Source organism: Euprymna scolopes, chromosome 40 (genome assembly GCF_053919585.1).
Source record: "Euprymna scolopes isolate OS-2025 chromosome 40, ASM5391958v1, whole genome shotgun sequence".
Classification (NCBI taxonomy): Eukaryota; Metazoa; Mollusca; class Cephalopoda; order Sepiida; family Sepiolidae; genus Euprymna; species Euprymna scolopes.
Window position 1 is genome coordinate 68,709,978 of NC_136521.1, and position 15,000 is coordinate 68,724,977.

The 15,000-nt window shown below is 32.1% G+C and overlaps 1 protein-coding gene across 4 annotated transcripts in view; it reads right to left on the reverse strand.

Moving 5' to 3' along the window:
- The window catches only part of LOC145265612 (synaptotagmin-17-like), a 104,795-nt gene that overhangs the window by 16,564 nt on the left and 73,231 nt on the right, over nucleotides 1–15,000 (reverse strand). For all 4 annotated transcript variants that reach the window (XM_080121632.1, XM_080121630.1, XM_080121633.1 and 1 more), the window contains exon 4: nucleotides 13,289–14,149. In XM_080121632.1, coding sequence (XP_079977758.1) covers nucleotides 13,289–14,149 — 861 coding nt within the window. The remainder of the gene's footprint in view (nucleotides 1–13,288; nucleotides 14,150–15,000) is intronic.

Below are 15,000 nucleotides of genomic sequence, written 5' to 3' on the forward strand. Positions count from 1 at the left end.
TTTACATCCCACAGTTCTTGATGCTCTGGTGGCCTGCGATGAAAGCTTGAATTACTTCTATGATCCAGAGACCAAGAGACAGAGTTCCCAGTGTAAGTATGCTGGCTCTTCCAGACCCAAGAAGGCCAGACACAGCAAATCCACCCAGAAACTTATGATGATTCCTTTTTTGACAACACGGCATGATCCAGACGCACTGAGTTCCCACTGGAAAGACAGTCAACAAGGAATACGATATTGAGGTTTTAAGGGAGTTCAGGAAAAGATTCCGTCGGAAGAGACCAGCACTTTCAAATCGGATCAGTGGCATTTCCAGACCACAACTCCATCCTTGTCACAGACTATTTGGCCAAGATGGGCATCAAGACAATTCCTCATCCTCCCTATAGTCTAGGCCTTGCTCCCAGTGACTTTCAGTTATTCTCTAAGCTCAAGGAAAACCTTAGAGGCTGTTATGCTTACGTTTGAATAGCAATTTCGTAAGTCTGTCATGCTAAAGTTTGAAATAGTATTTAGTTGATCTATCATTCTTAAGTTTGATGAAAAATTTTACTGGTCTGTTACGTTGAAGTTTGCAATAACAGTTTCATTGGTCTGTAATGCTTAAGTCTGAAATAGCATTTTCATTGGTTTTTCATGCTATAGTTTGAAATAAGGTTAATCTGTCATCATTCAACATCAAATATATTTTCACCTGCAGCAGTCACATATTGCCTTTACTATAAACAGACAGGTGTATCACTGGAGGGAATGGCTCACCAACCAATCAGAAGCTCTGGGGTAGGAACATAAAAAAAAACGTTGGACTACTAATTAAACTAAGTATTGATGCTTAAGTTTGAAATAGCATATTCGTTAGTCAGTCATGCCTCTGTTTGAAACTGCATTTTCATTGGTCTATCACGTTTAGTTGCTCTGCCAGTCTAAGATTTGAAATAGAAATTCCGTTCGTCTGTCACGCTTGTTTCAATAACAATTTCAGTGGTCTGTCCAGTACATTTTTTAACATTAATTTTAGATGCGTCTTTCGGTATGTCACGTTTAATTTTGGAATCAAAGTTCCATTGGTCTGTCACGCCATTGTTATGCGCACACTGATTGAATGAAACAACCGGGTGAATGTATGTGTGACTTTGTACTCTATTAACTTGTCTATTATTATTGTTGCGGAGTTTTGAAAATTGCATAGAAATATTGCGTTCGAAATTGATTTGATTATGCTAAGAATTGGATTGCATTTTAATTAGATCTGCCCGGAAGTACAAGGGATGGTCATTATACATATCGGACATTAGCCGCAGAGTTGGTTGAAGGGTTAGACTGATTGGATTATTGACCAATTAAGTAATCAGATTATGTATAAATGGAAAGTCAAGAATACAATAATAATAATAATAATAATAATAATAATAATAATAATAATAATAATAAAGATGATAATAATAATGATAATAATAATGATAATAATAATAATGATAATCATAATGATAACATTGATAACAATGAAGATGATAATAATTATAATAATGATGATAATAATGATAATAATAATGATAATAATGATAATGATAATGGTAATAATGATAATAATAATAATTATTATTATTTTAATGATGATTATTATAATGATAATGATAATAATAATGATGATACTAATGATAATAATAATGATGATTATTATAATGATAATGATAATAATAATGATGATTATTATAATGATAATAATAATAATAATGATGATACTAATGATAATAATAATGATGATTATTATAATGATAATGATAATAATAATGATGATAATGACAATAATAATGAAAACTCTACATGTAAAGGAAAGACGGCGGGAGAAGGCTGTGTGAATGACAGCAAAAAAAGAACTAGAAAAATACTTAATAGAAAACACTGAAAAAATAATCATAGCAGCGAGAGACACGGGAAAAATCAAAACAGATGACAGAGAGTCAAAGGATAAGACGAGACAACAAAAGTGGGAAGAGCAACAATTACATGGAAGATTCATAACGATGACAAAAGATGAAAATAACGAAAACACTTGGATATGGACGCGAAAAGGACACATAAGCCGAGAAACGGAATCCTTAATAATTGCAGCACAAGACAACTCGATAAGAATCCACCACATCAAAGCAAAGATCGACAAAATACAAGAAAATAGCAAATGCAGACTCTGTGGACAAAGAGACGAGACGATAAACCATATAATAAGTGAATGCAGCAAACTGACCCAAAAGGAATACAAGAACAGACACGACTAAGTGGGAAGGGTAGTACACTGAGAATTATGCAAACACCTGCATCTCGAACGCACAGACAAGTGGTACAAACATAAGCCGGCAACAGTACTTGAAAACGGGAACCACAAAATCCTATGAGACATGGGCATAGAAACTGATAAACCTATCCAATAAAAAAGACCGGATGTCGTAATAATTAACAAGAAAGAAAAATCCTGTCACATCGTAGACTTTGCTGTTCCAGCTAACTACAGGGTGAATATCAAAGAAAGGAGAAATGGAGTAAATACACAGAGATAACCAGAGAACTCAGAGGGATATGGAAGATGAAGAAAATCAAAATAATACCTATAATAGTAGGAGCACTAGGAACAATCCCCAAAAGCTTTGAAAAAAGAATGTGAGAAATTGGAATCAAAGGCATGACTGGAAAAATTCAACGAACAACAATCAGGAAAACTGCTGAAATATTAAGAAAACCTTGAATGTGAAAACTAACACACAGGAGCAACAAGTGTGGGTCAGACAAACTTCTGCAAAGGCAAAACATGAAACACTACATGAAACAAGAACACTGAAACCGCATATCTATAAGTTCTCTAACCCCCCCCCATTGCCACATCATTGCCCCCCCCCCAAAAAAAAAGAGCGAGACCAAATAACCAAGTAGAGTCAAGGAGGAAGGAAAGACTGATGAACTGACCAGACCTCAACCGAATATGTTCGAAGAGAACAGGGATCTTGGGAAGGCTTATTGCCACTCAAATCCTAGTAAAGACCAATAGCTGCTGCCAACGAGAAATCAATGATAAGCAGCTGTTGCGATAATGCGAATTTATTTGCAAATGTTATCAAAAGATGTGAAGAGTACTAGAAATCTGGGGAGACTTGTAGTCACTCAGCTTCCAGGGAACACCACAGGCTGTTTTCAGGGAAAGATCTCTGAAGACCTGTGTGAAAGCTCCTTGTGAGCCAATAACAATGATAATAATAAAAATGATAATAATAATGATAATAATAATGATAATAATAATAATAATGATAATAATAATAATAAATAATAATAATAATAATAATAATGATAATAATAATAATAATGATAATAATAATAAATAATAATAATAATAATAATAATGATAATAATAATAATGATAATAATAATAATAAATAATAATAATGATAATAATAATGATAATAAAGATAATAGTGATAATGAGCATAATAAAAATAATAGTGATAATATACATCATAATTATCATAATAATTATTATAATAATAATCATTATAATAATCATAATAATATTTATAATAATAATGATGAGAATAATATCGGTGTATATTGAAGGAAAAAGATCCTGGTATTTATAGAAATAAATAATTAGGATCAAAAATAATATTTCTTAAATGAGAATGTTGGAATCGAACGTAGTGATCAAAAGTTTAAAAAGAATACATATTGCTATTTAGATGCGATTCTAGGAATGCAGTGGAATAATCCATCGTAGTTAGAAATAAAAAAACAAGTTAGGTCAGAGGAAAAATGAAAAATCAATTAAGGAATGTTCTTTGTGTTATCAGAAAAACGTGTTGGAGTCATATGTAATATGTAAAATCCACGTGGAAAAAACATTCACATGTTTGAACACGTTCTGGCGTCACAAAGAAAGATAAATTATACATATTCAATTAAGTTAGGGTTTGAAATCAGTTGAGAATTGAGGGGCAGGAGAGTTAGCCGTTGAAAGAGGAGAGTTGAGTTAGCAGAAAGGAAGACAAGACAATTCCCACCATTCTGATCACCAGCTGAAATAAATGTCCTCATGTTGTTTGCAAGCCTTTGTCTTCATCGTCATTTCAACCACAAGGTAATGTGTTTTTGTCTTCGTCTTGTAAAAGGACTTTATAATAAACCCCTTCCAAAGTGGTAAATGTATCACTTCCTGTGTTAAAAAAGAACTGTCTATTTCATATCCCTTTACATCTATCTCAACCGCCAAGTTATAGTCTCATTGTATACATCTCTTATATAAATGACTTCTCGTTCTCGATATGTGCATCCCACTACACAACAAATGTCGATTTGGTGCCCCACTATTCAATAATAATAATAATAATAATAATAATAATAATAATAATAATAATAATAATAATAATAATAATAACAATAACAATAATAATAATAATAATAATAACAATAACAATAATAATAATAACAATAACAATAATAATAATAATAACAATAACAATAATAATAATAATAATAATAATAACAATAATAATAATAACAACAATAATAATAATAATAATAATAATAACAATAACAATAATAATAATAATAATAACAAAAATAACAATAACAATAATAATAATAACAACAATAATAATAATAATAATAATAATAATAACAATAACAACAATAATAATAACAATAACAATAATAATAACAATAATAATATTTATAATAACAATAATAATAACAATAATAATAACAATAACAATTACAACAATAATAATAACAATAATAATAATAATAATAACAATAACAATAACAATAATAATAATAATAACAATGACAATAATAATAATATTAATAATAATAACAATTATAATAACAATAACAACAATAATAATAATATTAATAATAATAATAACAATAATAATAACAATAATAATATTAATATTAATAATATTAATAATAATAATAATAATAATAATAATAATAATAATAATAATAATAATAATAATAATAATAATAATAATAATAATAATAATAAGTGAATGTAGCAAACTGGTTCAAAAGGAATACAAAAACGACCAAGTGGGGAAGGCGATACACTGGGAATTATGCAAACAACTGCATTTTGAACGTACAGGCAAAAGGTAGAAGCATAAGCCTGCAACCATACTTGAAAACGAGAACCACAAAATCCTATGAGGCATGGACATACAGATGGACAAACCCATCCAAGCCAGAAGACCAGATGTCGTAATGATTAACAAGAAAGAAAAATCTTGTCAACTCATAGATTTTGCTGTTCCAGCTGACCACAGGGTGAGTATGAAAGAAAAGGAGAAACGGAGCAAATATCCAGAGCTAGCCAGAGAGTTAAAAGGGATTTGGATGATGAAGAAAATCGAAATAATACCGATAATAGTAGGAGCACTAGGAACAATTCCGAAAAACTTTGAAAAAAGAATGGGAGAAATTGGAATCAGAGGAATCGCTGCAAAGATATAACGACTAACGATAATGAAAACGGCTGAAATATTAAGGAAACCTTGAATGAGGAGAATGCATATGAATCACACGCGTGAGGCAGACAAACTGCTGCAGAGACAAAACAGGAAGAAGCGTTACAGGGAATGAAGAACAGTGAAGCTGCATAGCAACAAGTTCTACATCCCATCGCGCATCCCCTCCCATTGTCCTATCACCGTCCCCCCCCCCCCCAGCACCAAAAAAGTGTGATACCAAATAGGCAAAAAGGGTCAAGGTAGATGGAAAGACCGAGGAGAGAGCGCTGACCAGACCTCTGCTGGACAAGCGCAAAGAAAACTGAGACCTTGGAGAGGCTTAGTGCTACTCAAATTCCAGTATAGACAAATGGTCATTGCCAGCGAGAAATCAATGGTGAGAGGCTGTTGCGACAACACAAGTTTATTTGAAAATGCTATCAAAGGAGGTGGAGAGTACTGGACGTCTGGAAAGACTTGTTGTCACTCAGCTTTCAGGAAACACCACAGGTTTTCAATCAGACCTATGATGACCTGTCTGAAAGCTCCATGTGAGCCAATAATAATAATAATAATAATAATAATAATAATAATAATGATAATAATGATAATAATAATAATAATAATAATAATAATAATAATGATAATAATAATAATAATAATAATAATAATAATAATAATAATAATAATAATAATAATAATAATAATAATAGTTTCATTCATAATTAATCCGAAGTGACTTTTCCACTTTTTTAATGTAAAAACATTTAAAATTTTAAGCATCAAATAAAGTCGTTTAAAAACAAATCATTTTTATTAAGGTTTTCCCCACCCAGCGACACTATATATTTTTTAGGCAGTTGGAATACTCCAATTTCCTTTTAAGGGATGTCGGGAAGATAATGGTCCAAGCAAATAAACGTATTAAAATCCTCCTCCTCCTCCTCCTCCTACTACTACTACTACTACTACTACTACTACTACTACTACTACTACTAATAATAATAATAATAATAATAATAATAATAATAATAATAGTAATAGTAATAATGATAATGATAATAATAATAGTAAAATAATAATAATTAAAATAATAATAATAATAGTAATAATAATAAAAATAATAATAAATAATAATAATAATAATAATAATAAAATAATAATAATAACAATAATAATAATAACAATAATAATAATAACAATAATAATAATAATAATAATAATAATAATAATAAACGCAAATTTTTTTGCAAAGATTATCAAGAGGGTGAGAGTACTGGAAATCTAGGGAGGCTTGTTGTCACTCAGTCTCCAGGGAACACCTCAAGTTGTTCCCAAAGAGCAATCTTTGATGGCTTCCGTGACTACTCCTAGTAAGTAAATAATAATTTTTGCAAATTTAGACGCGATATTCGTTTTCAGCATACTCAAAAACCTTTATAAGTCGTCATTTTGAAGGTGGAAACCAAGTAAAAATTTACCAAAACTTCTATTTTTATATTTGCTTAAAAAAATAAGCTACATTATATACGATGTTGGTCATCCGTACCTTAAAGTTTGGTCCGGTGTCACTTCCGCTGAATGGCTTTTAAACAAAGAAGTGCGACTCTTAACGAAAGCCAGTATGGTCATAAATCACTTATCATAAGTCAACCGCTATAACTTTTGCCAGTTTTTGACATGCTAAAAATTTTATTGTTTGCATAATCTTCGAAATAATAAGTAACATTTGCAAGTAATTTTAACGCCTTTAAACTGCCAATTACGGAATCTAATGCAATAAAAAAAAATAACTTAAAGTAGCTTAAATGGTAAAAAAAACTAAAGCAAATACGTAGAACAGTAATTGCTATTGCCTTTGGTAACAGTTATTTATTGTACGATTATTTGTTATGTTCCATTTATAAAAAAGTTAGATGTTATTATGTTGATAGTTATGTAGATTCTTTTTATAAACACGGTTTCAATGACTGGGCAGTTTTATATATATAGATACGAGTAATTTTAACGTCTTTAAACTGTCAATTATAGAAAATATAAAAAAATATATATTAAAACGTAATTTGTTTTGCTTTTGTTTGAAAACGATTCCAACTTGCAAAATACAATAAATGATCGTAAATAAACAATTTGGGACACGAAAATCGTACAATTGTTTTATCAAGTTCTTAATTTCTATCGATAGTTTTTAATCTGGCACAACTTGTGTACAGAAAATATTTTTATAAAATATCTAAATTGATCAAGAAGTTTTTTTTACATTAGAAAAACATATTTGTTTTTTTTTTTTGTGTGTGTGTGTGTGTGTGTGTGTGCGCGCGCGCGTGTGTGTTTTGTTTTGTTTTGCTTTTTTTTAAAAAAACGATTCCAGCTTGCAATGAAAATACAATAAAATGTTTTAACACGGTTTTAACGACTGGGCAAGCTGATCTGAGTTATATATATATATATATATATATATATATATATATATATATATATATATATATATATATAAATATATATATACATATATATATATATATATATATATATATATTTATATATATATATATATATATATATATATATATATATATATATATATATATATATATATATATATACGAGTAATTTTAACGTCTTTAAAATGTCTATTACAGAAAATCGTTTTCAAACAGAACGAAAACAAATATGTTCACGATTTAAAATTATTTAAGGTCTTTTATAAATCGTAAACATATTTGTTTTCGTTTTGTTTGAAAACGATTCCAACTTGCAAAGAAAATACAATAAAATAATCATAAATAAACAATTTGGGACACTTAAAACGTACATGTTTTTTTATTATCTTCGGTTTTATATCGTTTTGATTAGAAATCTTTAAAAATAATAATAATACAGAAATGTAAGGGAAATAATGAAATACGAAGAAAAAAAAAACGATTTGTAAAAAAAGGTAGTTACAGTTTTGTTTTTATTTTATAAGCATGCGCATCGTAAACTAAAAGTGGATGGACGGTTTCAACGTCCAAGCAAGACGATTTGAGTTTTATAATAATAATAATAATAATAATAATAATAATAATAATAATAATAATAATAATAATAATAATATTATTATTATTATTATTATTATTATTATTATTATTATTATTATTATTATTATTATTATTATTATTATTATTGAAGGGCTATCAAATCAAACCAAGGGAACTGAAGCTGACAGAAAATTTATAAACAATTGTGTGACGATATTGAGATATGTCAATATCGTATTCATAAAAATAAATAAATTTAATGGTTAAATTCCAAGACGCGAAGGAATTAAAGCGACCAAGTGAACCGTTAGCATTACAACGACGACAACAGCGACGAGAAAAAAAAACAAAAAAACGCTGATATACTTAAAATACAGAAAAATATCATCAGCGTTCCACCGAGGAAAATTAACAGTTAAGAATTGAGACGCAAGTTAGTTGCAGAAAAGATTCCAAGAAGGAAAGACGTCTATGCAACTCCGCTGATAAAAACAAGAAATATGAAGGAAAACATATTTGGCGTCAATCAGCGTAAATGAAGGTCGGTTTGTCTTTTACTCTTTTCATTTATTAGTTATAAAGATATATCGGACCACTTTAAGAGAACTATTAAATGTCGAAAACTAAAAAATCCCGCTAGAGTTTGATAAAAAAAATATTAGCAAAGTTTATCAAAAGTTATGGATAGTACTTGGGAGACTCTAGGGAACGCCGCCGGTTATCATTAGTGCTCAATCTGTGATAATGACCGGTGTAAGCACTTTGCATACTGGGGTTGGGAGTGTTAATCATGTATATATAACATATTCTGAATTGTGTTTGCATGTATGTATAACAAAAATATTCGGGTGTATATAACGTCTCGTTTGCATCTGTGTGTGTGGGGGGGGGGTGCTTTACATATACCCAGACATTATACCTTTTGTGATCGTGTTATCGCTTCTTTATGTCGGGAAAAGTTTGTGATTTCATAATCTGTTATTCTTCAATTATTCTGTCGGGATTGCAATTTCACCGTTGTCTATTCTTTACGCCCCCCCCCCTCCAACGTATTCAGTGGATTACATCATTTCATATTCTGCGCTAAACACGAATGTTCGACTATCCATGTTTATTTCTAAAACTATTTATCTAATTTATGACGTAATAACCTTATAGTTTTCACATAATCAGTTCTTATTATTACTACACTCCCCACTGACCTCTTGATTCCAAATTCCTCTTCCAATTGAAAACATAATTGTCAGAATAAAATTCTATTCTATCAAGTTAACATGCCTACGTTATTGTTTATAAATATTCCGTTCTAAATTACCTCTTTTAGGTGACTTAGAAACACAATCATAATAATAATCAACTAATTTATTTTCCGGCGTTGGCCGGAACCAACACATAACATCCCTTCAATGCTATTTTATAGAAAAATGTTCACAGACATTTTTCGTTAGAACGATCTCTAGATCCTTATGCTCCACCGGACTAAGACAAATGTTAGGATTAAAATTTTTCTTCTTTTTGGTCAGTTATCGCCCACTACGTTTGTGGATCAAGCAAACCACCTCTGCTTACAATATATCCACTGGTTAACCTACAAGATACCTTTTACAACATCCATTTCATACTATTTTATTAAAAATGTATGACATACATTTTTCTATACACCTATCGTATTTTCCCTTAGATTTTATACATTCCGCCGGGCTACAAGATAATTTCTATTGTCTCTAAAAATATTTAATATGTTATGCTATAATTTACGCTTGGGAGCACATGAAGGGAAATTTTAACATTAATTAAGACAAAAGATTATTCAGATGATCAAATTGAAAATATAATTGTCAGAATAAAATTCCAGTAAGACACCATTATTATTGGCTCACATGGAGCTTTCACACAAGTCAACAAACGATTTGATTGGAAACCTGTGGTGTTCTCTGGAAGCTGAGTGACAACAAGTCTCCCCAGACGTCCGGCTCTCTCCACCTCCTTCGATAGCATTGGCAAATGAATTTGAATCATCGCAACAGCCGCTTACCATTGATTTCTCGCTGGTAGTGGCAATTGGTTTATACTGGATTTTGAGTGGCACTCAGCCTCCCCAAGGTTTACAAGTTCTACACCCCCCATCATGCACCACCCCCCCAAAAAAAAATGATACCAAAGGGCCGAGAAGGGTCAATAAGGAATGAAAGACCGAGGAGCGAGCGCCAACCAGACCTCGGCTGGACAAGCGCAAAGAGAACTGAGACCTTGAGGAGGCTGAGTGCCACTCAAATTCCAGCATAAACCAATGGCCACTACCAGCGAGAATTCAATAGTAAGCGGCTGTTGCGATGATGTAAATTCATTTGCAAATGCTATCGAAGGAGGTGGAGAGGTCTGGACGTCTGGGGAGACTTGTTGTCACTCAGCTTCCAGAGAACACCACAGGTTTCCAATCAGATCGTTTGTTGACTTGTGTGAAAGCTCCATGTGAGCCAATAATAATAATAACAATAATAACAACGACAATAATAATAATAATAACAATAATAATAATAACAATATTATTAATAATAATAATAACAATATTAATAATAATAAAAATAATAATAATAATAGCAAAAACAAAAGCAATAATAATAATAATAATAACAATAATAATAATAATAATAACAATAATAATAATAAGAAGAATAACAATAACAATAATAACAATAATAACAACAACAATAATAATAATAACAACAATAATAACAACAACAACAATAATAATAACAATAATAATAACAATAATAATAATAATAATAATAATAATAATAATAATAATATCCTCTATAACTCCACAAGTAACATGTTACCACAGAAAAGTATCCATACATTAAAGGAGTTAAAAAATCACCAATAGATTCTTTGATATGACAGTGGCGCGTCCGAAATGTAAGTTTCTGCTTAGAGCACAATCGAATCATGTTACTTGACTTTTGCTTTTTAAACTTGAATTCAAATCATTATATAAAATTATTTTTAGAAGATCAATAGTAGATTCTTTGATATGACAGGGATGCGTTCGAAATGAATGCTTCTGTTTGGGGCGCAACTGAACAATGATAGTTGACTTTTGAATTTTAAACTTTAATTCAAACTTTGATATATGTAAATAATAAAAAAAAAAACAGTAGATTCTCTACAGTGCAATGTTAACCACAATATATTATGAACTAAGTCACCGCGGGAAGGCATGTGTAGTTTCCCTTCAGGGGGAACGGAAATGAGTCCCCAACTAGAGCAATCAATCAATTGATTTAATTGAAAAATCGACGATTTCACTGATTTCGATGGCAATAAAAATATGGGAGTGTGAAACATTCGATGATCATTCAATCAATCGATTTTCTGCTTTAGTTGAGGACTCACCCCGTTGCACTTGGAGGAAACTTAACATGCCTCGCTCAGTGACTTGAATTACAATATTGTGTAGTCTACATTGCACTGTAGAGAACCGACTGTTGATTTTATAAAATTATTATATAATGGCTTGGATCAAAGTTTAAAATGAAAACATCAAGCATTATGGTTTAATTGTGCGCTAAACAGAAGCATTCATTTCGAACGCGACTCTATCATATAAATAATCTACTGTTGATTTTATACGCCGGACACATTTGCTTGTGCGGTGATAAAACTTATCGAATGCACTTGTAATGTTAGGTTGTGTAAAACTTTGATCAAAATCGAACTGTTCCATCTTTAATGCTTTTTTCCGATTATTGTTTTTCAATAATTATCGATTATTGTTTTTCAATAATTATCGATTATTGTTTTTCAATAATTATCGATTATTGTTTTTCAATAATTATCAATTATTGTTTTTCAATAATTATCGGAGGCATGCTGGTGCAAAACCTATCTAAAAATACTCTCATACACATAAGGTACATCTGTGTAAAATTCCAAAAAAGTCAGCCCAGTGAATTGCTGCGATCAGGCTTGCTTTGGTGTTGTGGGAGGTCATGTTGGTGATGTTCTCGACATATGACCAAACGAAGTAGTCCAGCGGGTTCAGGTCGGAGGAAGAGAGGGGACAGTGGGAGAAGGGTACAAAGTCGTATCACTTCTTCTGAAACCAAGATTGGGTCTCTTTGGACTTGTGGGCCGGCGCCGAGTCCTGCTGCCACACCAAGGATCTGCCAGCAGCCACTTTATTGCACCAGGGTATCACCACACTCTTCAACACATCATGGTACACTTTGATGTTGACTTTCAAGCCGACTTCGAAGACGTGAGGTGGCATGATGTGGCCCTCACTTGAAACTACACAAAAGACCATAACTGTGGTCGGAAACTTTGTTCAGCTTTGCCCTCAAGCATTGAACCGTCCGGATTTGTATTTTGTAGGATGCTGGCAATGGTCCTGTTGTCATAACTTGGATCGGTAGAGAGCATTAGTTGTACAGTGGTGCATCTCCGATCTCATTCGTTGAACATTGTGTCACTTTCAGACATGATAGAAAGCTCCTATCGTTATTGGGATCTGTACACAACTGGCCAACTAGCAGATGGTCTGCAACAAAAGAAAAATCATCAAATTTTTCATCAAACGGAAATGGAATCATGTCGTCTTTTCTAGGGCAACAGTTTTATCATTGCACCCTGTATTTATATGAATGTCATTGCAGATTTACTTTTTATCATTATTTCTGAAACATGAAAAATGGCTGGATTGACGGACACTCACAGACACACATAAAAAACACGAGAGAATAATCTGAAAAAATTAGAATCGACTGCAAGACTTACTTTTGAACTTGGAGATAAGGGTTTCCACATATGACCTCCCTTGATGAGTTTGACGGAATTCAGAGCCAAATGGAATTGACCAATCACACAATGCCTAGAATATTTATCGAAGTCCTTTACAAGAATCTCCAAGATTCTCATCTGGACTTCTTTGTACGGAATCTCGAACATGAAGTATTCGTTCCAGGAAGGATCCTGCGTCTTCCGCTGTACAGAGGACTGCTGTGAGTTTTTCTGGTCTGGGAGGAGGGAGATCTTACAGTACGGATTGGAATGCGCCATATCCTGGCGTTCTTTATCCAGACAGTACGGTGCCGGCAAGTCCCTAGCCTCGATTACCTTTACCATCAATATTTTAGCCGAAACGTCATACTGAAGCCCAAAGTGGATCTGACCCAGTTTGTACTTGGCTAATTTCTGCTCGTCTGTCAGTCCGACATTCTTGTTCACCTCATTGTTAACCTCATAAAGCTCGCGCTGGAAGTTCTTGACGCTGATCTCTGCCTCGCTTGGCAGGCGGCGCTTCTGTCTCGGCTGGACGCTCTCACGGTTGGCAGCCCAAAACTCAATAGGCTTCATGTCGATTATTGGGGTCACACCCGAGCGACGGAACTCGTTCAGGGCCGTCCCCGTCGACGACGTGGAGTCGGTTCGGGAGTGCGTCCCGGACGAGTCGATCCGTTCCCTCGAAGAAACACTGTCGGTGTGACTGCTTGTTGAGTCCGGGCGGGAACTCTGGAAGGAGTGCTGGATGTCGCTCTTTGAGATCTTCTTCTCCTGGAACCAGGAACAGTCACAGCAGCTCTTAAGACCATCGCGACAGCACAGCACTTCCCATAATTTCTGTAAAATCCTTTGAGTCTGCAAAACAACAAAGCAGAAGTTATTTAATTATTAGGCATTAGTTTCGTTTTATGGAAATCGCTACAGGCAAGGCATGAAGCCACTTGATGTAAGGATCTAAAAAATATTTCATGGTAAAAACAGGTAATTATGTTTTCTATGGATAGATTCCAACCCAGAAAACAGTCATTCTTCCTCCTTTGTCAGAAACACTGCTCATGGAATGTGAGAACTAAAGGACAAAATAAAAGTGAAGGTGGCCTTTTACTATTCTCCTTGTATGTAATGTTGGTTGTACAGTAGAACCCCCGGGATACGGTGGTCCAAGGATACTTTTTTTTCAGGTTACGATGTGGAATATGATGTTTGCCGCCCATGGTTACGGTATTTGCCCCGCCTCACGGTATTATTTATAATATTATTTGTTTATATACATGTATATTATATTCTGTACAGCATTTTGTTACTAATTTTTAATGCCGTATCCTGGGGTTCTACTATATATATATATATATATATATATATATATATATATATATATATTCCTGTTTATCTTAACAAAAAGGGGAAAAACAAAAGAAAATGAAAAAAGAAAAAGAAAAATGAAGGAAAGAAAAGAAATAGAAAGAGAAAAAGAAAAGAAAAAGAAAAAAGAAAAGAAAAAGAAAAATAGACAATAAGAAAAAATAGACTAAAACAAAATAGAAACAGAAAAGTTAAAAGAAAAATAAAAAAAAGAAAGAAAAGGTAAAAAGAAAAGAAAACAAAAAAAAGACTATGAGATATAAACCTAAAAACGATATGAGAAAGAGCAATTCTCTAAGTGCATTATTCTCTCATTCATTGCAGCATAATCACACCTTTGACTT